Consider the following 27,082-nt stretch of genomic DNA (forward strand, 5'->3'; position numbering starts at 1 on the left):
GATACTGGAGAAAAATATCCATGCAAGACGTAATCCTACTGGGTGGTTACGACGCGGAGGGATAAAACTACAACCCCCACAACTCAACGACTCGGTGTTGTTCGATATGTGTTACAGACCGGACCGGCAACGTAGAGCTTCCGCTTTAGGTGCATCACCGTTCGATTCAAAAGCGTCTACCGGGCAATGCGGGGTGATTATTTCAACGCACCCTGGTCCAGGTCGCTGTATCACACCCCGGCACCCATTCTGCGCTTGCTCCCTCACGAAGGCGAGGCGTTATATAGGTTAGCTCACTGACAGCGCCTGTACGGCTCTCGTTGAAAAGACTCTAACCCCGCCGCTGTCACGATAATAGCCTTGCAGTTGTGAATTAGCCAGTGACGTCGGGCCTTAACGTTATCTGCATGTGTGGTTCTGACGGCCACGTTGTGTGTGCCTTCTTCGAACACAATTCTAAGTGAACATTTTTTTCATTTTGATAAAGAAAGAGAAATACGTAAAGATAGGGTACCGACGCGTTTATGTTAGCCTGCTAGCTAACTAGCCGCGTGGCTAACTGCAATAAAGGAGCGAGCAGCAGACTGACGGGAAGCTACCAAGGTGGGTGGAGCTAACAGCAATGGAAGCTGGAAGTGAATCTGAAGTTGTGTCCTTTAAGTTCTTTATCTTTGTGTATTTATGCGTTTATTCTTCCACGATGTGCTTTAGGTAGATAACAGCAATTAGACTGTTGAGGTTTTACATACTAAAAACGTCTACTTTCAAAGAAGTATCTTGTCATGTCTTCGACCATGCTAAAGTTGATCACAAAATGAGTCTTATAATTTGGCTTTCTGGTTGTAGAAATTTGATAAAATACAACAAAAAATAGAGATAAACTAAGACATGATATTGGCCACAATGTGTTCTTGTACAAAACCTAAGGAGGACATTAGGAGAGCATATGTTGTCCAGTTGCAACCAACCATATGTTTATGTACAAGGTCCATTTAAGAATGCAGATAACAGTGCAAAGTAAGCAAGTTTAATTTGTATTGAGTCATTTCATAGAACACGGCACATTCATCTTTATTTATTTATGTCCTGATCTAGCAATCCGTGGTATGCTAAATAAAGTTTCGCTTTCATGTCCTGGTGATATGAGTTTCAGTCATGCCTTTTGTTTGCCTAGAGTAAACGACACAGAGCATTGCATTCAATAACTTGCAGTTCAGGTAGAAGACATTTAAGGAGGGATCATGGCAAACAAAATCTACTCAGTCATTTTAAGATGCAAATGTGCTGATGAGTGCATCTTGTGTTAGATTGACAGGCCTTAGTTCTTGTTCTTTTCAAGTCCAATGACTCCTTTCTGTAATTCCCTCCACTACTCTATTGATTCTTTCTCTGCGGCTTTGAGTTGTTAAGGCAGCTTGTGTTAAAATGATGTTGCTGTGAACTGACTTATACCAGTTATAGTCAGAAAACCAATGATAGCTTTTACTGGTTTTATCGCCCCAATAGATTTGTGAAAACTTCCCATAATGGACGGTGATTCAAAAACACCATCCGAGCGAATTCTGCTGGAACCGTACAAGTATTTGCTGCAACTGCCAGGTGAGTCTCTTTGGTTATCAGTGGTGTGTGTGTGAGAATGTGCTGTCCAAATGTGTAATGACACCGCGTCAACGCAAAGCACATTTTCAAATATGCCTCATATTGGTGAACATAATTGGTTTTCAAGGTGATAAAAGAGGCCGGTTAAATTTCCATGCTTTGAAATAAGTTTCATGCTGTGTGGTCTAATTGTCTACATTACATTATTCTGCTCGATTTCCATTTGAAACTGAACACGAGTAAATATGTAAAGCACTGTGTTGTGTTGTGAATTTCTTAGCAGGATTCGTTATTATGAGAGCTGGATGTTCAGTATCTTCAGTGAAGCAATTGGGCAATAAGATAGTTATAGCTTGATACAGTCAACAGAGTTCAGAGGGCGTTGCCTAGTCATAGGGCGTAGCTAAAGAGTTGTAGAACTAGAGTGTAAAGTAGTTTATGATTAATGTTATCCTTTATAGTGTAGTTAAACATGTCCTGGCATCCCCCCTTTTGTGCTTTTACAACACAACCTGGAAAGAAAATGGAAGGACCCAGGCAACCAAGAAATACTCAACAAAAGTAACAAGATTTCCAAGAAAACCTGAAGAAAGCAGATAAATCACGTCTTAAACACAAAATCATACATAACCAATATGAATCAGGAACACTAAGGAAATCAGTAGTAAAAATGATAATAAATATCACAAGCAAAGGAGGATACCTGAGAGCACAACAATGAGTTCAAAGGCATTCTTTATCTAGAGAGGAAAGGAAGCTGGGAGAGGTCAGAGGAGGAGTCTGGTCTCCTGGTCTGTCAGGGCAGAGGAGGAGAGAACCAAAGCATTCGTCGCCTTACGATAATGGCAGGTGATGATTTGAATCAGTCAGGACAGAACGAGTATGACAAAAAGGAGAGAAATGAGGCTAGTAATGATTGATGGTACAGAAGAGAAATATGGAGGAGAGAGAACTGAAAAGGCCACTGAAAGGATCCCAAGCATGAGTCTCGCAGAAGGATTTAATCATCTATAATTCATCTATTTAATCATCCAAACCGTCCACGGCACCCTGGTCAGATCAGACAAGGCAGCCGAATTATTCAAAGTGCAGGTACAACATTCAGTGTGAATAACTGTATACACACCGCCCCTGGGAAGCCAGAAGAGCAGGACGGTTGTCTGGGGAAAGTTTGTCAACATCATCACTTTTCAAAGAATTTACATTTAAGGAAGCTACAAGGAGATTGAGGTGTTTTTCTAGAACAGCTGACATAGTTTTAAGTTCTAGTTGGGAGGTATATACACGACAACTAGGAATAAGAATGGGGGAAGATCGTTGAGCCTGGGTGAGCACAGCGATGAAGAGCAGCAAGTTCTTCCCTGAGACTGTAAATGAAGGAGAGGAACTAGGAAGAATCAAGGGGCGGGAGGGGGCGTATCAGGAGGGCAGATATAAGCAAAAGCGCCAAAAAGAAGGCAAACAGGAAGGACACCTGTTCAGGGAAGTTGCAACAGGGGGTCTGAGACACAGGCGTACAGGACACAGGGTTTAGGGTACAGAGGCCCAACAGAACGAACAGAATGAACTGGAAAAGGGGCGACCACAGGACAGAACAAGTACGAGCTGGAGTGGGGGGGGGGAAATGCAAGAAGAGGACAGTTGTGTATAGAAAACCCCAGAGAAGCTAATTGAATGTCAGCTGACCGGGGTTGATAGTACACACCAGCCGAGACCGGAGAGAGTAAAGGACGAGGTGACGGAGGGAGTTCCACTACAGCCGAGAGTTATTACTGCATCGATGCAGCAAAACCCAAACCAAGTCACGTAATTCCTGCTTGCAAAGTCATCCGAAAGCCAAAACATACACAGAGATTAATGATAACAGCTGTTCAGTGAGATCTGCTGCCACTCAGATGAATCACAGAGAGAGGTTGGCAGAGACAGAAAGTTATTTGTTATGTCATCATTTGTGAAGCACCGTCCAGAATAGTCGTCATAATTATAGAATAGGATGAGACAACAACACTGTGGAGAAATGAGGGTGGAAAGAAACACCTAGAGCCCGATTGATCTTTAGATTTATTATATACTGGCACAATTATCACCCCGAGCGGCACCTTTAATGTGAACTCTTGTGCTCTCAGGTAGTTCAGCCCTTTTGCCTCATAATGGCCACTTGACATTTAAGCAATGCACGCGTTCATATCGCCGCGTGAACCAAAACAGCCCAGCGTTTTATTTGTTTTAACACACGCAGTTTCATCTCGGCTATCCGTAAAGCTGTTAAACTGCAAAGCGATTCACACTGCAGTCAATAAATGCAGAGGGTCTCAGAAAATATATGTACATCTGCTTAATTCCTGCTTTTTAAGACGTTGCTTTCTCTTGAGTTGCAGATATTGTGAAGTGGCTGGGATGAGTCCTGTGTTGTGATGTTGTTGGTAGTGATATAATTGTATTGTGATTGAATTAGTGTCTACTAGCTCTATTCTATTAAAAGCAAATCAAATTAGTACAAGTACTGAAGATAAGATCGTATCTGTTTAAATGTACAGAGAGTCTGAATATCGCAACTAAGAACATCTTGCTTGTTAGTCAGACTTGATACATTTAATGTAGAACAAGCACATTATTCTCAACAAATAAAGGTGTGGATGATGCAAATGAAGCTGTTGTTTGTCTGCTCACAAGTGCTAATCATTTGATTAATTGACACATCTGTGCTTTTTCCACTCTTTAGGTAAACAAGTGAGGACAAAACTTGCCCAAGCATTTAACCACTGGCTCCGTGTTCCAGATGACAAACTGCAGGTGAGAAGTGAATCATCCCGAGCCTCTTTAACATTCCGAGGAGTCCAATATTTATTATTGCTGACTGGTCCGGGAGGGCGAAACGCGGCTGCGCTCAATCGGGATAAGCAATTTATTTTTCTAATGGGACCGACTCGTTCCGTCAGCCGATTCACATTCTAAGTGAATGCGGGTCTGAAGCCGAGTTCAGCGCTGAGAGCCTTCGCAATTGATTAGAGAAAGTTACTAGTGCAGCTGTGGCGCAAGTGGAACGAACTGGAGAGAAAGCTGGAGCCGTGCAGGAAGGGTTTCCCCTCCCCTCAACTGTTCCTAGTGTTGAATAATGCGGAACTTTGTCTGTGAATGCCAGGGCCACATAGCGGAGTTAGAGATTACAGCTGTAGTAAGTAGATGATTGCTAGACACGACTGATAAAGGCATAATCACTGATCCAAATGTTCACAAAAGGGAATCCCTGCCATCGAAATTCAGTAAACCGACCACGATTACACATGATCTAAATTTGAGTAATTGTCTGTTGATGTTGTCATAGTTTGTTTTGTGAGTTAAACTGTGTCTGAGAATCATATAAGCGCTTATTTTTCACCTGTAACCCAAACTCTGCAGTTTATACATGGTACATGAAAATACAGTGTCATTCTTCTTCAGTGGCTTAAATACTGGTAGCAGCTGCTGTATCCGCTTTTAGTCTTGAGAGAAGCTTTCTCCTACAATATAGCCTTTCCGTACACTTCAGTCCAAGGCGTTCACTAGTCTAATGATAACTCTGTACTTCAGCATGATTAAATAGCAGCACATTGACCGTGAAAGGGTTTTAGTAGGAAAAGGATTGCATTTTTAGAGAGGAGAAAATGCAGCTTAAAGGAAATCCAAATAAAGACAAACATGGAGGAGATCAAATGAAGTCACAATTCAATTCATTTCAAGGTTTCTACAATTCCTTGTTCATTACTTCAATTAAACAGTAGCTTTGCTCGCTCGTGTTAAGTCCTCTACAGTGTGTGGGCTTCAGCCAAAGAAGCTTCAGTCAGCTTCTCTGCTTGTATGTCTAGTTTGCAGCATCTCAAGCCACAAAAATGTGTCGGCCGATCCGGCTCGGGAGGTGTTCCTCATACATTCCGGGCACTTCCGCGTGTGTGCCTGCATGCTCGCTGATCATGTGACACACCCCAACCCCTCCCCCCTCCAGAGTGCTCAGATGACTGTCTGAGCAAGTGCGAGACAAGAGAGCAGCGAGAGGCAGCGACAGACGAATCGGGCAAGAACAAACCCCCAACACGTCCACGTGCGATCTGTGTCAGAGCTGAGACAGGAAGTGCCCCTGGTGTGTTGTCATGGGCACATGCCTCGTGCGTGGGTGCCTGTCTTAGATGTTGCTCACCTGAAATAATGCCGACCTCGCGCCACCACACTTTTGTTCACATTTGTCCCCTCTTGCCTTGATATTCCTTTCAGTCCCCCGATGGGACAAAAATCAATTCTAATAGATTCTAGCACTTAACCCGACGGTGCGCAGCTGTTTTTCCAGCGCAGCACAATCACACAGAGTTTCTGCCTTTCAGAGGAGGATGTTGTGTTTCTTAAAGGAGTGAACGTGTGTCTGTGTGTTTTTAGAAATCATACACATCAAGCGGTTTTCTCCTTTTCATGCAATCCATTTGAAAGTTTTTGCCTGTGAGCGTCCAAAAGCTGAATTGATCCTCTTTTCCCCGGTGACTTTAGTTTTCTCTAAAGGTAGATGGAAAATTGAGCACTTCTGACGGTGTAGCATGTTGTCTTCATCAACTACAATAATGGCTAATCCAGGTGCTTCCAGAAAACTCCTCAGTGGTGATCAGGTGTAATTGTGTGGCCTTGGTGGAGGTATACGCCTCCTGAAATGTGTTTTATTTTTATTTTTAGATTGATGTAAACGGGAATGTTCTGGTTGGTCAGTGTTGCGTGTGACACTATCAAGGAATGATATGAGTGGAAGATGCAGTAATTTATTGCCTGTGATAATGCTGCTTTATCAGTTGGCCCCTGATTACCTCGCAGCGTCGGATCACACACACACACACACACACACACACACACACACACAGCTTCCCACACACACCTCTGCATATTCATTCCACCGTTTGTTAAATGTTCCTCAATGGTAAACGAACAGATTACACCCAAGTGCATATTCATGCGACTGCAATTTCAGCTCTGCCTCTGTCAGAATGATTATCACATTAACCCTTTAAGATGTATGGGTTTTACTGTGAAGGACCCTCGCCACGGTTTCCCCCGTGGAGATCAAGCTATCGGCTCTATTAGACTGATAACATCAGCATTGTGGCGGCTGAACAGTCTGGGTTTGTGTCCAAAGACAAAGATACGGAGGCTAATCTTAGTTTTCTGAAGCCACGAGCCGTTTGGCACCGAACAATTCAAAGTGCTGAGCGTGTCAGATCTCATTAGGGGTTTTTTGGTTCCAAAGATCTTCCTTTGTCCTGAATGATTCAAACCCCAGTTCTCCTGTGAAGTTTCACTCCACAAAGTCCTGATGATCGAATCCCAATTCAAAGTTGTGTGAGATTGTTGAATGGTCAACCTTACATCTCACTCGTGTGTATGTGTGTGTTTACATACATTCATTCAAAGCTTTAAGCCTCCACATTGCTGCCGTTAATGTCATAAATATGTATTTTAAAATGGATGAATTAACAAACGAGACGACTTGACAATCCAAATTTTATAACTATTTTTACGTGACGTACTGCTTAATCTCTTTCCTGAGCTTGTGATATCGTCATCGTGTTCATCTGGGGAGAAGGCTCGTTCCTTTGGGCTAAAATGAAAAGCTACTGTAGCGCTCTGACTTTGACTGATCACTTTTGGTATAGATTTGTTGGCAGTTCAAACTATGGCCCACATTCATATGCAAATCATAGCCAAATCTCCCTTTTTGTTCTCCTGCAAGACACCTGCCAAGCTGACTTTAGGCAGCATTTCCTTGTTATGACGGCGTGGCGGAGACGCACCGCAACACCGTGATCCGTCCTCTCGTATCAAAGCGCCGGCGCCCCATTGCTCCTTCCATCTCGCTCTCTGCGGAGCTGCACCGTAAACTCTCGCTGAACCCATCATGCAGACGGAGAGAGCTCCTCTTGTCATCATTAGCGCAGCGCTGCCAAGAAGTCGCCGCCATGGAAACTACTGCGCCGTCGCATCGAGGTAGACGGCGACAGTTGCACACGTTCTCATTCATTTGGCTTTCTTTCTTTTTTTTTATATCAAACCCCCCATCTGCTTCCCGTCCGTGTAGTAAGCACAGGGCGTTGAGGTTAGGGAGGGAGTCTTCCTACGCACATCAGCGGCTTTGTAACCTTCAGAGGGTTGGCCTCCTCTTGTTCTCCCACAATACAGAGGGGATTTGCTTTTATCCCCTCTCTTGGCTACTGTCCTTTAATTTGAAAACACACTATGTGTCGTTGAACGCGTGTCGCCTCGGGCTCAGAGCTTCTCATAGATTTTAACAGTGAGTGATGCAGACTGGGACTATAATGCCAGCGTCTCTGTGACAAGTTAACCGTGTTCTGAGTGACAGCGCAACATATCAGATACGATGTGGAACACTGCCACACTGTGTGAGAGCAGTGGGTGAATGTAGTGTTGATTGTATAACTGCTTGGATCTGGTGTGGAACGATCAAAAACAGATTGTATTTATAAATGTATAATGGCGTTTCTTGATCACGTCCCAACAAATCAAAAGGACATCTGTTGTGTGGTAATATTTGGAGTATAGTTGATTTGAGATGAACGAGGCAACGTTTCTGAATGACAGGTCGGCACGGTGATGATGCTGGAGTCGTCCCGTAGAGTGAACAGCTTTTCAATCACACGGCGAGCGGTGAAATATGACCTGCCGAGTCCTTCAACAAGTCCTGACTACAGCAGCTTAGTTTAGATCTTCCAGTCACAGCTTATTATCTCGCCTGCGACCAAAACCTCGAGTCGGAGTGAAATGGCTGTTGGTACCCGTCACTGACAGTCTGAGAGGGACATCCTGACCGAGACCCGCCGCCGTCCCAGACCCCAGACATTTCCAAGCATGTTCTAAATTATCCGCTGCAACTCTGAGCAGCTCCAGCAACAGCCGATGAAAGCCTGAGACGAGGCGCAACCACACAAAAACCACACAACACAAAAGAACCCACACACTACGTTTTGGGTCAGCGATTCCTCTTGTGCTTTTCCACTCGTTTTCATTGCATTTCATCGTTTATTGCAGCTTATACCGTGACTTAAGGGATCCATTATTTAGTAAAACGTCTTAAGTCTGTGCAGATTTGTTTCAGTTGGATGATTTCGGAAAAGACTAGATGTCTGTTTTGGTCAGGGATCCTTGCTGTTGAGGAGAGCCTGGGAGAGAAAGCCGAGTGTATTGTTTATCTTATATGTAAAAATCTCTCCTACAGCGTCTATAGGCAGACTCGTTTTATTTAGCTTCAAACCGACTCGGCTGAGTTATTTTCTCCTCAGTATATTGAATCGGGAGCTCTCCTTTTGTTGTGAAGAGCTTCTGCATTCTTAATGGATCACTGATTGCAGCTCTGGCAGATGCAGTGAGGTTCTGTGTCAGTAACCTATGGTGATAATCAATGAAGGGCTTACAGACCAGTGATGGCATCAAGCACTTAAGGAGTAGAATTATCCTGCAAGAACCTGAGTATAATTGGATCCCTGATAGCCCAGATACTCCCAATGAAGAAATAGCTTCTTCTTGGTAGTTTTGGGTTTGATAAAATGCTGACGTCAGTGGAATATGAGATTATGAGGCTTTGATTGCACGCTTGTTCTCTATTCTGACTCAGAATTGACACATTTGTAAAGACTCCACAACACTCGGTAATCAATGTTTGATCCCTCTGAGTGGTCATTATCTTCAGGCTGCAGGATTTTTTTTGTTGTTGCTCAGAAATGGAATGAAGATACAAAACGAAACGACAGCAAATAGTGCAGCAGGACAAAGATGAGTTTAAGCTGTGACGAAGAGTAATCGGGAATGCAAACACACACACACGCGAGGGCCAGCACTGTCTGAACACACACACACACACACACACACACACACACACACACACACACACACACACACACACACACACACACACACACACACACACACACACACACACACACACACTGATGAGATGATTGCCTCTAGTTGAACAAAAGTCACACCTGACAACAAAAACACTACCCAGAGTAGAACGGTAGTGTTTTATTTATATTTAGCCAGAACAGGTTGAAGAATACAAAGAGCTCCAGTTACCGCAGGGTCCTAAACATAGACGGGTTACACAGAGGTGTTTTTATTCTGTTTATTTACACTTTCACACCACAGCAATGAGTCCACATCATCAGTGTTCTTTACATGTATTTATTCCCTCTGTAGGGTGATATGTTTGTTTATCTGTAGTAATCGACATGGTTCAAATTCATTCTTGTAATACACCTTCATTTATTTCTATTCCTTTATTTTAAATCTGTTTTTGTTTCATCAAATCCCTTCTTGTTAGATTGTGTAATGGAGTCACTGTCAGCCTGGTTTCACCAAAGCAGCTGCACAATGTCTCTGTGTAAAAGTACAACGTGTACAGTACAACCGTATGCCACATACAGTGGCTTTATTCAGTCTTCTGACACACACACACACACACACACACACACACACACACACACACACACACACACACACACACACACACACACACACACACACACACACACACACACAGACTACAGCGCCTTAGACCTAAAGAAAAAGCTATAAGAACTTCTGCTTTATAATGGGATTGTAAAATGTAATACCCAGTTGTTGTTGTTGTTGTATTACGTTGAGCGACTGTGATGCATCATTAGCAGCTTGTTTGTATTCTCTCCAGTTGACTCTTAATGGAAGCTGTCAGTGAGCTGTCCTCGCAGATAGATAACTTTGTTTACTGTAAACGGCGACAAATGTCTTTTTGTAGGCGGATGTTTGTGTTTGTGGGAGGAATCAAATCTGGATGCATATTAGATTACAAATCAGGGTATATTCAGGGGGGGAATTGACACAAAGCAACAACGGTTACCGTGAATCATACTTGGGCTTATTTGTTCACATTTGCATTAATCATATCTCACACACACACACACACACACACACACACACACACACACACACACACACACACACACACACACACACACACACACACACACACACACACACACACACACACACACACACACACACACACACACACACGCTGTGACAGGAGGCCTGAGGTGCCAGAGTGTGTGTGTTTCGGGGCCCTATGGAGGGAAAGGTTGTGTTTGGAAAATTGACTGCTGGCCCGGTCCGGCCTTGGCCTCGTGCCCGACCCACTGAGCCGCTCTTTGTGCCCCCCGGCCCCCACACAAACAGCTTTCAGTACCAGGCGGCCTCACCACTTGTCTTTAAATCAGCAAAGCACTCGAGCCGCGGCCGCACGGCCAACCGGGGACAACAGACACCTGATGGCAGTTGTACGTGTCAAACACTGACTCTGGAGCCATTTTAGCCCAGACTCCTCCTGATAGATGGAACAGATTTGGAGCACCTATTGCTAAATAACTGCAGCAAGTGTACGTGTTTGACTTGAAACACTTGTGCTGAACTGTGCTGGTGTAAAAAGCCGTCCTGTAGCTGTTGGCGCCGTGTCAGCAACACTCCACCCTGTGGCTTTTCTACATTCTCTAGTGCCCAGCTAGAGAATGTATGATGAGTGAATCTCATCACTCTTCATGTTTTGGAGTGGAGTGTTGCTTCTAATTGCACAACTGTGTGACTCCATTTCCTCTTATTCATGTAGCCCCCCCCCTGCCCCCACCCTCCCACATGCTCTCAGTTGGGCTCAACATCTAGATTTCAGAGCAGGTAGAAGTCTGCATCGGTCCTGTCAGACTCTCACCTTCTCAAACCGCTCGAGTCTGTTGCGTCCAAGCCTCAAACAGCTGAGCTCCACATTCCCTGTCTGACTGCCAGCCTGCTTTCATTGGCATCTACTGTGTCTCACTTATGAAAACACAGGAAAACTCACTCTGAGGAGCAGCACACATGCATAACTGTCGGCATAGCACCCTCTGCTGTACATTGGCTATAATGCATAGGTTTGAATTCCTCTGCAAGACTAAGAAAAGTGAGCTGCAGCATGAGCATCATTGTAACATCACAACATAACAAACATGAGCTGCGTCTGTCTTTAGGTGATCATCGAAGTGACGGAGATGCTGCACAACGCCAGCTTGCTCATAGACGACATCGAGGACAGCTCCAAACTGCGGCGAGGCTTCCCGGTGGCTCACAGCATCTACGGCATCCCCTCCGTGATCAACTCAGCCAACTACGTCTACTTCCTGGGGCTGGAGAAGGTGCTGACGCTGGAGCACCCCGAGGCCGTCAGGGTGTTCACCCGGCAGCTGCTGGAGCTGCACCGGGGCCAGGGCTTGGACATTCACTGGAGGGACACCTACACCTGTCCCACCGAGCAGGAGTACCGTAACATGGTGCTGCAGAAGACCGGAGGACTGTTCGGCCTGGCCGTGGGGCTCATGCAGCTCTTCTCAGAGTGGAAGCGGGAGCTGAAGCCCCTTCTCAACGCTCTCGGCCTCTTCTTCCAGATTCGCGACGACTACGCCAACCTGAGCTCCCGCGAATACAGCGACAACAAGAGCTACTGCGAGGACCTGACGGAGGGCAAGTTCTCTTTTCTAACCATCCACGCCATCTGGTCGCAGCCGGAGAGCACACAGGTGCAGAACATCCTGCGGCAGCGCACGGAGAACAAGGACATCAAGCGCTACTGCCGGGACTACCTGGAGAAGGTGGGCTCGTTCGCGTACACCCGCGAGACCCTGCGGCAGCTGGAGGTGGAGGTCTACCAGCTCATCCAAGAGTTCGGAGGGAACCCTGAGCTGGAGAGCCTGGTTCAACTCTTAAGCAAAGAGCATCATGAAGCCGAAAAGAACGCAGAGGAAAGCGCTAAGCCGCAGTCCAGCCAAAAACACTGAGCCTCCTCCTCCGCCACCTCCTCCTCCGCCTTTCATCCCACCACACACACACTCACTCCGAACACACACACACGAGGCCTGTGCAGGACTATAGCTGTCACTTAGGACACTTGTCATATTTTTCTAGAGCCTTAAAGTTCAGTACGCGTTCTACACTTCAAAGCTCCTCATCGTCTTTTGGGTCAAAGCATTTTATCCTGTGTGTAAGACGACACAGACACAGACGAGTGTAAGAACTCGGGAGATTCTCTAGAAGACCTGGAGGAAAAATGAAATAAATAAAGGATACAAATAAATTGAGCGTGGAAAAATCTGCATAATATATTTTAATGTTACACGGAAAACGGTTGTAACGGTTGTAAATAGTAACGACCTATTAAACCTGGCTTGTGCTAAACGGCTCCGACTGCATTCAGCAACTGTGAGACGGCAAAGACCCAGACCCAGATTTCACCTTTAAGCCTCTGCGTGAGTTCATCAAGCGTTGATCAAAGTCCACATCACAACGTTTGTACGACCAGGGGGGGAAAAAGCTACTTTTATAGACGTGTGTTTGTACGCTTTCACCTTTTGGTCCTCGCTAAAAACGCAGGTGAAACGGCGGCTAAGCGGCTCCAGCTCTCGTGTCCTTTTGATGATGTGCACAACACTGCATATAAATTTATATTTTTACATTTTTGCCACCGACGGAAAATAGTTAATCTCAGGCAGGAAGTGAATGCTGGGTGAGTTTTCTTATTTAATCTTTTATCCTGCAGTAAAAAGTGTGTGTGTGTGTGTGTGTGTGTGTGTGTGTGTGTGTGTGTGTGTGTGTGTGTGTGTGTGTGTGTGTGTGTGTGTGTGTGTGTGTGTGTGTGTGTGTGTGTGTGTGTGTGTGTGTGTGTGTGTGTGTGTGTGTGTGTGTGTGTGTGTGTGTGTGTGTGTGTGTGTGTGTGTGTGTGTGTGTGTGTGTGTGTGTGTGTGTGACATGCTGCCAAAGTGCCACTCCTGTAAGTGTTTTGCAACTGAATTGTCTACTTGTTCTGTAACATGCACAGCATTATATGCAAAATATGACATTTGTTGTCTTTTGGTTCTCTGTGAGTGAAAACTTTGCTGAGACTTCAGTTTGTTCAGACTGTTTCTGTCTGGCACAGGTCCAAACTTGTATTAACATATCCAATAGTAGCTACTCCGTATTGCTATACTTGTATATCTTGATGGTGTGTGTGTGTGTGTGTGTATGCGTGTATGCGTATTTACATCTATCAAATAAATCCTTAAATGTAACTGCACAACTGTGTGAAGCAGTCTTATTAAGGAAAAGCTAGTTTGTATTACAGTTAGTGGAATTCTGGGTACAATAGAGCCATGCAGAATGGAACACAGGTGAAGTTACAACATTGATTCATCAACAACTCCACTGATCAAGGATTTAATTTAATCAGTGTATGATAAAACAATAAGAAGAGAGAAGGGAGGGACAGTAAACAATGTGAATGTACCTGGCTTAGTTATCCTTCAAGATTAAATATATTGCTTATATGAACACAAGAATTTTGCTATTAAAAGAAATCTAATCCCAAAATATAGTTATGTACCGACGGTAGCACACGAACCACAGATTGAGCCACCCCTGTCCTTTTTCTGGGACACATGGAAATGGGGCAGAGGTCAACACACTCACTCACTCACTCACTCACTCACTCACTCTCTCTCTCAATCGCACTTGTGAGTGTCCAGTTCACCTCAAATGAACAGATTTAATGTGTGTGAGGAACTCCATCTGAAAGCCCCCAGTCCGATTCAAACCCTCCACCTCTTGCCGTCCTGACCACTCAGAGATGACTCAGAGGTAACCAGCGCCATCTACTGAGCACACCGGGGTAGTTGGGAAATCAAGCTGTGACCAAAAGGTTTGAGTGTGTGTATGAGTGTGTGTGTGCCTTATACAGAAGTTGTGTATTTAGTAAATACACAACTTCTGTATAAGGCACACACACACTGTGCAAAAGCAACAGGAAATGATGGTTATAGGTACCTACAATCATCATTTCCTGTTGCTTTTGCACTGATGATCATGACTTCAGTTTGACGTTTCAGTGAGCCAGGAAGTGAAGAAGTAGAGGGAAAATGTTCAATCAAGGCAGTTTCATATGCACCCGCACCCACACACAGAGAATAATGGGTTCAAATAGATGATGGCTGTGTGTGTATGTGTGTGTGCTGTATGTGCTGTTTTCCTGTCATAACACACATCTAAAAAGCATTTTCCAACCATGGACAGGTTGAGGCTCACTGGCTGACGTAATGCAGCATCTCCTGCCATGTGCTTTGTTTCTTGGACCTTGACTGAACACTCGCTCAAGGTGGTTGCCATGGTTGTGCTATGTTACCGCTAATTTGGTTTAAAATCCCGGGGATAGCTCTGTAAATACTCTGCTACAGTCTCTTCTGTTAACACCGTGACGGTTGAAGAGAACACAGCCCTGCGGACACAACGTCTGTCCCAAACGTCTCTGTTGTCTCAGTGCAATTAATTACGAGTGTTTCCATTTGAATCGCAGCTTCCCTGAAAATACATTTATTCATCCATTTGTGACATTCTCCTAAATCTAAGGCCCCTCTGCTAATATCGCTTTCAAGCAGCCTCGAGTGCGGGAAGATGTGATGCAAATGCACTTGTGATTTGATAAACAGGGACACGTGAAGTGGCTTTGGCAGAGCTGACTCCAGTCCACCACAATAATCAAACCGTCTCTTCTCGTTTCTTCTCTCTTGTCTATGTCGCCTTGATTGATTCTCTCCACCCCAGAGCGGCTCAGTTCTGTTTGACTGAGAGCAAAACAGATTAGCTTTTGTGTGAGGAGCTACGCTTTTTCTTTTTACGCATTGTGCTGCTCCCTCGCACTCCAATAGATATTTCTTAAATATGGTGGCAGCAGCGGTAACATTTTCAAAACAACACTCCCGGGAATAGAAATGAGAGATTTGTATGCCACACTGCTGAATGTGAGACGACACCTGCTTTACAATCTGCAATGGCCAAATGTTTGTAACACCGGATAGATTTGCTTATTCAAACTCTCTGCATTAATACCACTTGATGATTCAAGGCCCTTATAAAAAAAAAGCTTCCTTCAATTTATAATATGCATGGCGCTGTGGTTATCATATTCATGTTAGTATTCCCACAACAACACGTGTTCTCATGCATAATTCTGCCAGCACTCACTTATTTGGAAAACAGCATTGCACTCTCATGTCCCACTGGGGATAAAGTGGAATAAGTGAGCACTCATTTATTTCCACCTGCGATTATTACACACCCGAGCGGCGGTTTGGGATGTTAGTGTGTTTGCAGTGATTGTCTCACATTTTTGTTGTGTTTTTGTGTTGATTATTGGCACAAATTTGAACAGAAATGCATCAAGTGAGACAAACTGGGTCCCTTGATTGTTTGGTTTCTGACTGCACTGTGATCAAAGCTCAGTAGTTGAGTGATGCTGTTGTAGTGCAGTTGTATGAATTTGCCTTTAAAGCCTGAGATCTGAGCACAACGCAGCCTAGATCACACTTTTTCCCTCATCAGGATAAAGTACGCAGATCATATTTGAACACACGGTAAAGGTCAGGCTGTAGCATAATAACATTATTATCTATTTGGGAATGTACAAGAAACGTTTAGCTTTCATTGTGCCTTGCATAACGTCATTGTCATTAACGTCATGAACGTCTTTGTGTTGTTCTATAGCGGATCATTCAAATAAAGTCTTTGAACCTGGTAAGTGACAGCGACCTCATTTGGATGCACCTTCCTGAACATCGTGAAGTTGTGTAAAACGGCAACATATTGCATGAAATTGATAGGTCTGTTTTCACTCTGTGTGCATAGCAGTGCTAAATCAAGTGCAGAATGGATAAATGTGTTTTTTTTCACTTTTAAATCTACATTTCCCCCATTTCATTAAAGCTAAAAGGAGAGCTTATGATAGCACCAACAACATCCCTATAAACTAAGCAGACGTATTAAAGCCACATATATAAAGCATTACATCATGATTGACTAGCTTCCAAGAATCTCATCATCAGACCGGGCGAGCTAACTCATGATCCTCTTAAGACAGAAAGGCTGTCACACTAATGGTTCACTAATGACTGAGCTAATTATCTCTCACAAACACTATCGCAGTAAATCTGCCGTGTTACTGCCGCGGAGAGCCGCAGGGGTCAAGTGGGTTTATGAAACTCCATGATTCACTCACTATTTTCATCACTTTGTCACTCGCAAAGATGGGTGTAATTTTGCGTAACAACCTTTCCATCAAATGTTTCATTTGCCAGGCGACAATTTCAAACATTTCACAGCTGCATTGGGTAAATGTTTGCAAAAGAAAGGAGGCGGCGGCACCTTTTACCACGCTGAGACACTGGAGCCGCTGTGGAAATGGGGAGAAGTGTGGATGCAATTTTAAAACCCTGGAATGAAAATGTTGTCCTATTAGAGCTGAGCTGTGTGTCTAATAATATCCCTGCATTCCTATGAATCGGAATCAGACAGAGATAGTGGTTTTGGGATGCTGGGGTGTGATGAATAAATGATTTCCTCCTCGTTTTTAGCACACACAGGGAAGTGGATAGTGGTGGGTGGGATGTGGGGCAATCGGAGAGGAGACGGTGATTGACAGCGACGTGTAAAAGCTCTGTGAGGAGAGTCGAGGAAATCTGAAGTTGTTTGAATGAGTAGGCAGATGCACGGCAGCTCAGCAGACTGTAGCCCCCCCCCCCCCCCCTCTCTCTCTGATCTGGGACAGCTGTGCCTGCTCAGAAACACAGCACCTTCACTTTCGACACCACAGGTACCAGATTTCACTTTCATCAATACTGTGTCTCCACTGCGCCGACACCTGTAGAAAGACGATTCATGTCTTCTTTCGCGAGCCAAAAAGTAATTGCTGTTTTTCTGAACGAGTATTCAAAACATTCGGCCGCCATGAATTAAAGTCATAATCAATAATAATACGGCGGGTCGCTGCAGCCTTTTATGTGTATTTGTGTTGTGTGATTTGTTTTATGACCTGGAACTTACAACAACCTCTTTTACAACCCTGATGGACAATATTTATGCTGCAGCGATAGACAAACAAACACAGATCAATCCCAGTGCTGTTTCCAACGTGTCAGTGTTGCCTGTCACGGAGGCAGATGCAGAAGGAAGCAAGTGAAGGATTGTATGGCTGTTAAATGAAAATATACAAGGTTTAGACACGCAAAACAGCTCATTCATTCATTTATTGTTGGTCAAACTACTCATTTTGTTCTTAAATGAATACTGACAGCAGATTATCTACAAAGTGTCATCTTGCAGACGTAATCAACATTAAAACCCCAATTGTCTCAGCCACTTTAGACGGGGAAAATAGGACTCAAACTTGTATGCAAGTGTGAGAAAAATGAGAGTTTTGCGAGGTGAGACTGATGAAAAAAGGATTTGAGAACACAATTAACTCGCGAGCCCCAGTTTAGCTTCTTCTATTTCCTCAGAGCGACAACTCATCACAGGCAAAGCGGATGATTGCACTTTCATGGCAAAATATTAATAGTTTGGAAAATAAGTCAGCGGTTTAGGGAATTGTACAAAAGATTACACATGCTTAAGGGCAAAGCAGATTTCCAGAGCGCAGTGTTTACTTCTATCAAACATATGGATTTTATGGAGTATTATTTCCCCCCCCTTTTGTTCCGCCTTATATGCAGCAAATATATCATCCCGAACAGAATTAGGTGCTACAGGATATGTATGCAGACTTGAAAGAAGGAGCTGTAACACAGTGACATAAGGTGAATTACGGAGATGAGTGAATAGTGACGCCCGAGAAGATTTTTAAAATAATACACAAGAGGAACGTCTGTGTTATTTGTAGGTAAACAGGGTCCAATTTTGCCTTGAGTTATTATGAGAGAAGTAGACACGGTTGAATTGACGGTGTGGTTGAATGGGTTTCGTCTGAGGGAGCGGAAAGCTTGAAGAAAGCAGGAAAGAGGCCTCGGAGCATTTCCATGGAAATACAAATGCTAATAATTTCAACATATTACACCAGTGAGTGACAATATCCCCTGAAAACACTCATCAGAGTTTAGACGAATTCAATAACTTCGTCTTCTAAAGAACCGCTGGAGCAGAAGAGAGCTGAGCCTTTTTTTTTCTTTTCCCATCTGTGTATTTCCACACTTCTCCTCTCCGTTCACAATTCAGAGCTTCGAGCAAAATGAGGGAGAAGAAAAAAAAGGCTGACAGAGAGAGAAACAGCATCCTTATCTATACCCAACAATACAATTTCGAAGATGTTATTGAGTTGAAAGGTACTAAATCCAAATCAGTCAACAGAAATGGATTCGTCTAGCACTTATCTATTGATTTCATGTGATCTGCGATGCAGATAGGCATTTGTTAGCCACAGGTTTCACCAAAAAAAAGAAGATACAATGAACTGAATAGAGCAGTGATTAGTACCTCCTCTATCTCAATGGGTGACATGTCTGCTGAGTGTGCAGGACGTAGAGGTGACTGGGACATTTTCAGCTTTGAGGAATTGTGAAGAGATCCTTGCATCCTGGAGGAGGAATGGGCGGCCAAACAGCTCTACAGTTGCAAGATCTCTCAACTCTTGAAGCATGTGGTGGCATAATGACGACACCGAACGCCACATTTACTGAACCCCATCACGAGGAACACCTGAGTCGTGATCACGGCCTTTAATCGGCATCCCGTTATCCCACAGCTGTGCGGGAGAATGGATTATTAATGTCGAAGGAAACATTTGAGAGAAACAAGATCTTTGAGCGCATAGAAGAGGTCGGTTTTTAAAAGAAATGAAAATGGCTGCAAAAAAATAAGTGTTAAAAAGCGAGGGGGACAGAGGCGGATATGACTTTTATCATTCCCCTCACTGAAAGAAAGCAAAGGCATAAGACAGGCAGGGAGAGAGGGAGAGAGGGATTCCAGAGGGGGAGAGAGATGTGAGCTTGAATGTCAGGTTAATTGCAGTAATGGATTACTTGGAAGGTAAGGACATGCCTAAACTAAACAAATGGCTTGTATTCCCTTCCATTAGTATGATTTTAGTACCATTTTTCATTATTTACAAAAATGTGCAGCTAGGCAAATCTAATTGTAGCGACTCAATATCAATCACATTGCTACATTTCAATAAGCAAACAAATGACCGCTGCATTTTGCTAAGAGGACGAGCTTATAAAAATCTAATTACATTTGCTTGGTCGAAACATTTTCCAAGAAACGCAGCTCGATAGGTACGAGCTGACTGCTGGATTTGTTCATTTCCATTGATTAACATGGAGCCCACTGATAGATTCGCTGTTAAAACCCCACGGCAGGGTTTTCCTGTTCAGCATTCCGGCGGCATCTGGCTCACTGTCTTGGTACAACAATCAGCAGCAGGACCTCACAGTGATCTTATATTCCTTTTTAAGTGAAGAAAAAAAGAAGTTTCTAACAGCGGGAGACTGGAGGTCCGGTGTCGACTTGGCAGCAAACAAAGGGCCGCACCCTCAAAGGAAGTGGCGGCTCCAACGTCGGCAGAACAGAAAGTGTTTCACTAAGTACACTGTGGATCTCTGCAAACAACCCTTTCTCTCCGAAAATAAACAAAGAAACAAATCTGGTATGTTCTTTATTCCCCTGAGGGGTTCAGAAAACCACTGTTCAACTTGTGAATCTCTTCTTAATGTCCATTTATATTCCAAAACGTCCATGTTGTAAATATGCTGATTTGTCTCTGTGAACACACACGTAATGACGCCTAACAGACACAGTAAGGCCACGTCACTATTTTGCACACCGACAGCTACGGTACAAACCCTGTGTGTGTGTGTGTGTGTGTGTGTGTGTGTGTGTGTGTGTGTGTGTGTGTGTGTGTGTGTGTGTGTGTGTGTGTGTGTGTGTGTGTGTGTGTGTGTGTGTGTGTGTGTGTGTGTGTGTGTGTGTGTGTGTGTGTGTGTGTGTGTGTGAGAGAAAGCTTGTGAGAAGTCTACAAATAGTTAAGAAGATGAAAAGCTCAAGACAATTATACAAAATATAACAAAGCGAGAGAGATCTTTAAAGCAACATCAACTTCCCCCAAAGTTTCACATTTTGTTTCATACTAGACTAGTGTGTCATGTGATCACAGTATGATTATCGCCGCCTCTCCCAGCCTGTCACTGACCATCAAATTCAGGTCCAAATCTCTACTATTACGTGTCTTTTCTGTCTCTTTTCATTCTGGATTTGATGATGTGTTTCATGATACAAAGACACAATCGCACAGCAAAATGTCACTTATACACGTTCTAATGCTGAAGCTGCGAATGTTGATGACATTGGTGTTTGTGTGTGTTCATATAGAAGCAGGAGTGACCCAATGGGATCTCAAGGATGTGTCTATATTCTCCTTTAAATATGATCATAATCGTCTTAAGAAAAACAGGGATAACCGTTGCCGAGTGCATTTGTACCCACAGTGCTGTGCGGTGACTTTAGTGGCCCCAGGGGCAGCCACAGGGGTCTCCACAGGTCCGCTTCCTGTCCCAGAGGGTCTGCAGCTCTTCGGCCGTGTGCTGGGGAGACGACAGCATGTCCAGGTAACACTCCTTCTCACACAGCCAGCCGGAATCCTGGAGTCAGTGAAGGGGAGAGACCAGAGCTAATTAGTCTCACGCAGGAGAATGATGTAACTGATCTAACTCGGCAGATTGAGGCGTCTTACCTGATATTTCTGTGGACCGATGGCTGCCATCCATATGCCCATGCTCACATCTTCTCCCTGTTAGGACACAAGAGACAGGCAGCATCCAGGAGATTCTCCACATGATCATCTGTTCCATTAACTCTTACCTGGTACGCCTTCAGTTGCCCTGCGTTACTGGCCAGCCACTGGACCAGGTCTTTGGAGACGACGTAACCCGAACCGCAGGCGAACGCCGGGTAGGCCGGGCTGGCGTACTCCAGCTCCTGCCACTTCCCGATGCGATCCACCGCCCAGCTCTGCCTGAAACTGGGTCAGGGATGGTTTGGAGTTAGCTCAGGGCAGGTACATTACCATCACACATCCATGCCCCGCTCGCCGCAGCGCTCGTATTTCAACGCCGGGCTGTCCGTCACCTTAATTTCAGCCGACGGCGCTCGGACGTTTAAACTGCGAGCTTATGACACCGGGGGACTGTAACTCACAGTTTCAACAGAGTACAGGACTTACTTCCCCCACCAAAAATTGCTGCGCTTCAGACCCTTGTGGTCAATCTTCATTAATACCGAGTCCACGTCGATATAGCAATCATCATCTGTCTTCAGGAGCAGATTAAAGTCAGCGTTTCCCACAGACCTGTCGGAGGGAATTAGGAACCTTAATTAAAGCTCAACTTTGGAACTTTTTCGTACAACTCAAGAGTTTATATATTTTCAAAAGCCAGAGAGTTGGAAAGTAATAAAGAAAAAAGAAAAAACACTTGCCAAGTCGTACATCACGTCTACACACTGACTCACACTTGTACTGTTTCCCTGACTGATTGACTACAAGGATGAGTTTAATAGAGAGACATTTGGAGTTCTTTTCGGGGTGATTTCCTCAGAGGGGCCCGGGCAATTTGTAAGACAGCGACGGAGAGAGAGCAGGGTCGTTAAGCGTTGTGGCGTACCATTTATAGAACTGCAGCAGTTTGGAAGGCACGTTCCTGTAGGTGTCCACCACGTCCACAAACACCATGTCCCCGTGTTTGAGGCTCTCCTGGTGCAGGGCGGCGTCCTCCTCTCTGAGCCTGGAGGCGTGCCGCTCCATCCGGGCCGGCCGGCCCCGCAGGAGCCCCGAGAGGCCGTCCCCGTCTGACGCAGCGCCAAGGAAGGACGGACAAGGGGGAAGTAACGGCGTTTGTGAGCAGTTCGAATGGAAATCAGAGAAGAGCTTTGGTCAAAAATGTGAAATTTTGGAAGTAAAAGGAGAAAGGAAAGCGGTCACAACATGATCCAATCTGTACAGAGCAGTTCTGTTCTCAAACGTCCTGACTGATGAATGAAATCTATCCCCAAATGTCTTCAAAGTCATTTGAATATGCACTCAAAGGCACAGACATGAAAATAAATGATGCAACATAGCAGGATAGAGAAGAAAACATGTTACTACTTTCCATTTGACGAGAATGCAAAACTCATTAAATGCCACAGTGAACGAGCTGAATCTCTACATAATAAGCTTACATAACAACCCTTTCCAACATTTGACATTAAAAAAACCCACAACAGAATCAATTCCATGGTTGGACTGACCGTAGATGGTGAATGTGAAGCCTCCAGCCAAACCAGGGAAGCCCAGAGCGCTTCTGTGAGCCAGTTTACCCTCAGCAATCTGCCATTTAAAAACAGAAAACATGGCCTTTTCCTTTCCATATCTTTACAGCTGAAGATGTGAAGATTCATTACGGTTCATTTCTTTTCGACATCCTAACTCAACACCTACAGAGGAGATCTTGAGGACGCCTCCCCCGTCATTGAGCTGCACACAGGAGGAGTTGACTGTGGTCAATCCAGCAGCGTCTAAACTCTCCCAAACCAGCGTCCCCTCAAAGCCCTGGACAGGAGACAGGAGGAAGGAGGCAGACACGTGTTGACATGTAAGCGTTGATCCATCACTGAGCAAACTGACCTGTGAGTGATAAACTGACCTTGGGCAAGATGAACTGCTCCACAGGTTTGTACCACACACCGTTCACAATGGTCCCTGTGCTGATGGCGCTGAAGCGAGCGGTGACCACAGCCTCCTGCAGCACATCACAACTCCCTTCAAGCACCCGTGCATATCATTTACTTCACCACAACTCAGCCGGTCCCCCATCTGCCTCCAGGCTGTGCGTGTTTGTTCGACGCAGCTCCACAGAAAAAGGCAAAAGGAGGCCTGGGGAGTGTGTTCATTGTGCTCAAAAAGGTCAAGGCTTTGTTACCTCCTGGTCCAGCTGCAGAAGTTTCACCGTCACGTTGCTCTGAAGCTCCGGTCGGGCCCCGCTGGGAAACACGCCCAACCTGGTGATCACCACCGGGTGCAGCACCTTGAAATCCAGGGCGATGGCCGACACGTCAGAGGGCGCCAGCGCCGACGGCTCGGACACCGTCACTATCTCTATCTCCGTGTCCCGTCCTGCCACGGACAGAGAAAGATTTGGAAAAAGTGTTAAGTGACTGAATAAGCATACGCGGCTTACTGCCATCCCAACATGCTGACCGACTCTTTTCACTGATCAAGATTGTGTGATTGGGGGAATGGGAGAGCATTCACAGAAGGCGGCGCCTGCCTGCTGAAGCTACATCATCAGCACTCTGACAAGCTGGTTCTTTGGGATTGCTGTCTTCAAAGTGAGCTTCTGCTCGTGAGTGTGGTTTCTTAATTACAAGAAAGCAGTTTATTACCCAGGAGATCGATGAAGAGATCAAGGCTGTTAAAGGGAAACAGGCTTTTTGCCTTATGTGCCTTCCACACAACTTCTGAGAGCTGGAGGTTATCAAAGGAAACGCTTTCCGCATTGACCGAGCGGAATTAGCATTTAATGCTAACCTCCTCCGACTAAATATCAATACTTAGTTTGCATAGACTTGGCCGTATCGACTTGGGCTGCTTGTTTATTCCCTAAAGATAAATATCCAGGTTATAATGATTTATGATACTTTGCATAAGCCAACAGTGAATTAACCCTTAAATATGTGATCAGTATTTGTCAATGTAAAGCAATGACAACCCCATTACTACTTCAATATTCAATTCATTACTTATAAAGTCACTGTATGTCAGTAGATCAATCGAGGTTAAACACAGGATTAATTTGACCCTTACACAACACAACACAAACAATTTGTCACGGGACAAACAACACAGAATTATTAACATTCATTAATGTCACCGCATCTAATTAGCATTCAGCTTACGGCATGGTTCAAACAAAAACGACCTTACATAACGGCTGCTGCGGCGCAAAACACGTGCTTCGACCAAAAAATCTGGAGTCAGGTACGGCTGACTGTGCCTTTCCCCTGTATCTCGTCTCCTCCAGACATGCCAACATCTCAGACCGACGCTGCTGCAACTGCTGCTGCCGCCGCCTGCCTCAGATTCTGAAGTCAGCACTTAACAACCACTAAGCCTGTGGAGTGCAGAGAATGGGGCCCGGAAAAATATAAAACAGCACAGTGACCCCGAAGGCCAATCCTCAAGAAAAAAAGAGCCCATTCAGATGAGCGGTAATTACTGTATGTCTTCAACCAGGCGGCAAAGACAGTGGAGCTGCAAAACCGTGTGGAGATGAGAGACGTAACAACTACCCTTAGAGCCAATACATGTTTGTGCACCTGTGCAATTAATTCATATATGCTAATTTATGGTATAACTTTACCTTCAAGCGTCAGAAGAACGTTGCAGCAGCTATATTGACTGGGAGAGAGAGAGATTTAAGCTGTGGGTTGGGTATGAAAAGGGAGGAAAGACAGCGTCCTTGAGCTGCGGGTGAACATGAATAAACCTGTTGTATTCCTTTAGTGAAGTCGTACTTTCTTTTTCTCTCCGCCTCGTTTCTCCTGTTATTCAGTTTCTGCACCACGATGTACAGCTGGAGTAACACACACACACACACACACACACACACACACACACACACACACACACACACACACACACACACACACACACACACACACACACACACACACACACACACACACACACAGGGCCTCTCTCACATCATCACTCCTGCTTTTATAATCTTTCCCTTCCAACTGGATCTGTACCTGGCTGGGTGAAGTTCAGCAGGGAACAGGAGTAGGGATCTTCTCGGTCTTCCTCCGGGATGGGGCACCCATGTTCGCCCACGATAAACTTCACCCCCACCCTGTAACAAACAACACCACCACAAAACAAGCAACATTTACCCGTTTTTGTCTCGTCCTGCAACATTAGGGCTACTTGACGACTATTTCTAAAAAGCCTGTCCATCCGTTCACCCTCTGTTACCATGGATACCGGGGGGTTGCTTTAAAGGCCATCACACCCTATCTGTGCTCAGATCGCTGAATGAGAAGGAAATGGACAAAAAGAAAGAAGGAAAGGAGGGAACAATATTGGCCCCTGGTCTGGTAAAGATAAAGGAACTGATGCGGCAGTCAGTCAGTTACTCGCCGCCAGCTGCCGGCTTTATTTCCTGCTATATGAATCTGTCCGAGGGAAAACAACAACAACAACAAATACTGAAGTTGGAGCTTCCACCCTGACTGACCTGTGCCTGAAGTGGGGGTGATCCTGCAGGTAGCCCAGCCACGTCTGCCTGATCACTTGTCGCAGCTCGTAATGGTGCCTGGCTGACAGCACTCCCACCAAAACGTCATAGAAAGGTAATCCATCTGTATACAACACATAGCAGAGTGGTGAAGGGATGCCACAGAGGAAGATGTTGAAGAAAGAAGGGCTACAGTACATTAGTGTGGGTAAATACAGCTGTAGTAATATGACCTCGAATGGCAAACAAACAAAGATATAAATGAATAATAATAATAATCGCTAATGCATCCTATACTTAACATAATCTAATGACATGCTTTTATCAGTAACAAGGTTTAAGATGAAATAGTGTGATACAAAGGTTGACCCTCCTGGTCCTGGGTGACACACACTGACAGGGACCCCCGGGTGTCTTCATCCTCCCCGGCCACGCTATCCAACAATACCGCCCAGCTCGACCCAACTGTTACACACACATTACTCAGCCCGAAATAACTCAATAAAGAACATAAGAACACGCACTTAAAGCTCTCATGCGTTAACGGCTTCCTCCTCAAAACAAACTGCGGAGCAACACAGATAAAACCGCGGCGGTAAAAAGCAAAGTTAGCCGCGTTGGGTGTAAAAAGTTGCGAAGCTTGTGTTGATAAAGGAGCCCGGGTGGAAGCTTAGGAAGTACCGGAGTGAGCGGTGAGGTCCGGCGGGGCGGAGAAGGGTCGGTGTGCCAACCACAAGTGCACCAGGACGGCGAGAGCACAGGGCAGCAGAGTGAGCGCTAGCCTCCGCATGGACGGAGCCCTTCATTCAGCCGGAGCAGCGTTCAGCTTGAGCGTCGCGGAGCCTCTTCAGCCGTGAGGCGCAGGGGAGGTGTGTGCCAGTCGATGTGTAAGCTTCATCTCCGCTCAGCAGCTCTCTGCCCGGGCTGCCAACCCACTCATGTCTGCCTCCGTTGCGCCGAGGAACGGACCAATCCGAGACTGCGAGGTTTGTCGCGGTGCACTCTGGGAGATGAAGTTCCACACGTGTAGCCAAACCAGCTAGTACAGCCTATATACAGAATTATATTACAATCTGTAGAAGAAAATATTAAAAAAGGTAAATATTAATATTATCATTATTATTACCACTATTGTTATTATCATTATTGTTATTATTACTATTATTATTATTATTATTATTATTATTACTATGTACCTGGTAAAGTGCATGTACTTGGGTGCAACATATTTTTCCTATTTTTCTATTCATTATTTTCTATGACAGCATGAGAAATGATGTAGCACAAGGTGGCTCCGTCTACAATTTAAGCCACTGACGACAAAACCGACAAAA

The 27,082-nt window shown here is 44.9% G+C and overlaps 2 protein-coding genes across 2 annotated transcripts; one reads left to right on the forward strand and one right to left on the reverse strand.

The window, feature by feature from the left end:
• Positions 1–106: 106 nt before the first annotated feature.
• Positions 107–12,986, forward strand: ggps1 (geranylgeranyl diphosphate synthase 1). The gene is made up of 4 exons (XM_076165646.1): positions 107–603; positions 1,507–1,599; positions 4,322–4,392; positions 11,658–12,986. The coding sequence occupies exons 2-4, from the start codon at positions 1,527–1,529 to the stop codon at positions 12,459–12,461; spliced, it is 948 nt and encodes a 315-aa protein (XP_076021761.1). The 5' UTR covers positions 107–603; positions 1,507–1,526; the 3' UTR covers positions 12,462–12,986.
• Positions 12,987–20,399: 7,413 nt separating this feature from the next.
• On the reverse strand, positions 20,400–26,689 carry b3galnt2 (beta-1,3-N-acetylgalactosaminyltransferase 2). The gene is made up of 12 exons (XM_076161939.1): positions 26,430–26,689; positions 25,749–25,872; positions 25,267–25,364; positions 23,433–23,635; positions 23,157–23,252; positions 22,952–23,062; positions 22,762–22,840; positions 22,137–22,320; positions 21,698–21,823; positions 21,337–21,496; positions 21,209–21,265; positions 20,400–21,116 (listed from the first exon to the last, which is right to left on the reverse strand). The coding sequence occupies exons 1-12, from the start codon at positions 26,536–26,538 to the stop codon at positions 20,979–20,981; spliced, it is 1,485 nt and encodes a 494-aa protein (XP_076018054.1). The 5' UTR covers positions 26,539–26,689; the 3' UTR covers positions 20,400–20,978.
• Positions 26,690–27,082: the final 393 nt, after the last annotated feature.

This window comes from Genypterus blacodes, unplaced genomic scaffold (genome assembly GCF_046128005.1).
Source record: "Genypterus blacodes isolate CSIRO-AG114 ecotype Tasmania unplaced genomic scaffold, CSIRO-AGI_Gbla_v1 ptg000012l_1, whole genome shotgun sequence".
Taxonomy (NCBI): domain Eukaryota; kingdom Metazoa; phylum Chordata; class Actinopteri; order Ophidiiformes; family Ophidiidae; genus Genypterus; species Genypterus blacodes.

Coding starts and splice junctions, on each gene's coding strand:
- ggps1 (XM_076165646.1), top strand. CDS start 1,527: ATGGACGGTGATTCAAAAACACCATCCGAGCGAATTCTGCTGGAACCG. Junction 1,600..4,321: donor GTATTTGCTGCAACTGCCAG/GTGAGTCTCTTT, acceptor TCCACTCTTTAG/GTAAACAAGTGAGGACAAAA. Junction 4,393..11,657: donor TTCCAGATGACAAACTGCAG/GTGAGAAGTGAA, acceptor GTCTGTCTTTAG/GTGATCATCGAAGTGACGGA.
- b3galnt2 (XM_076161939.1), bottom strand. CDS start 26,538: ATGCGGAGGCTAGCGCTCACTCTGCTGCCCTGTGCTCTCGCCGTCCTG. Junction 21,824..22,136: donor CTGCTGCAGTTCTATAAATG/GTACGCCACAAC, acceptor TCCCTCCGACAG/GTCTGTGGGAAACGCTGACT. Junction 21,497..21,697: donor AGCAATTTTTGGTGGGGGAA/GTAAGTCCTGTA, acceptor TCCCTGACCCAG/TTTCAGGCAGAGCTGGGCGG.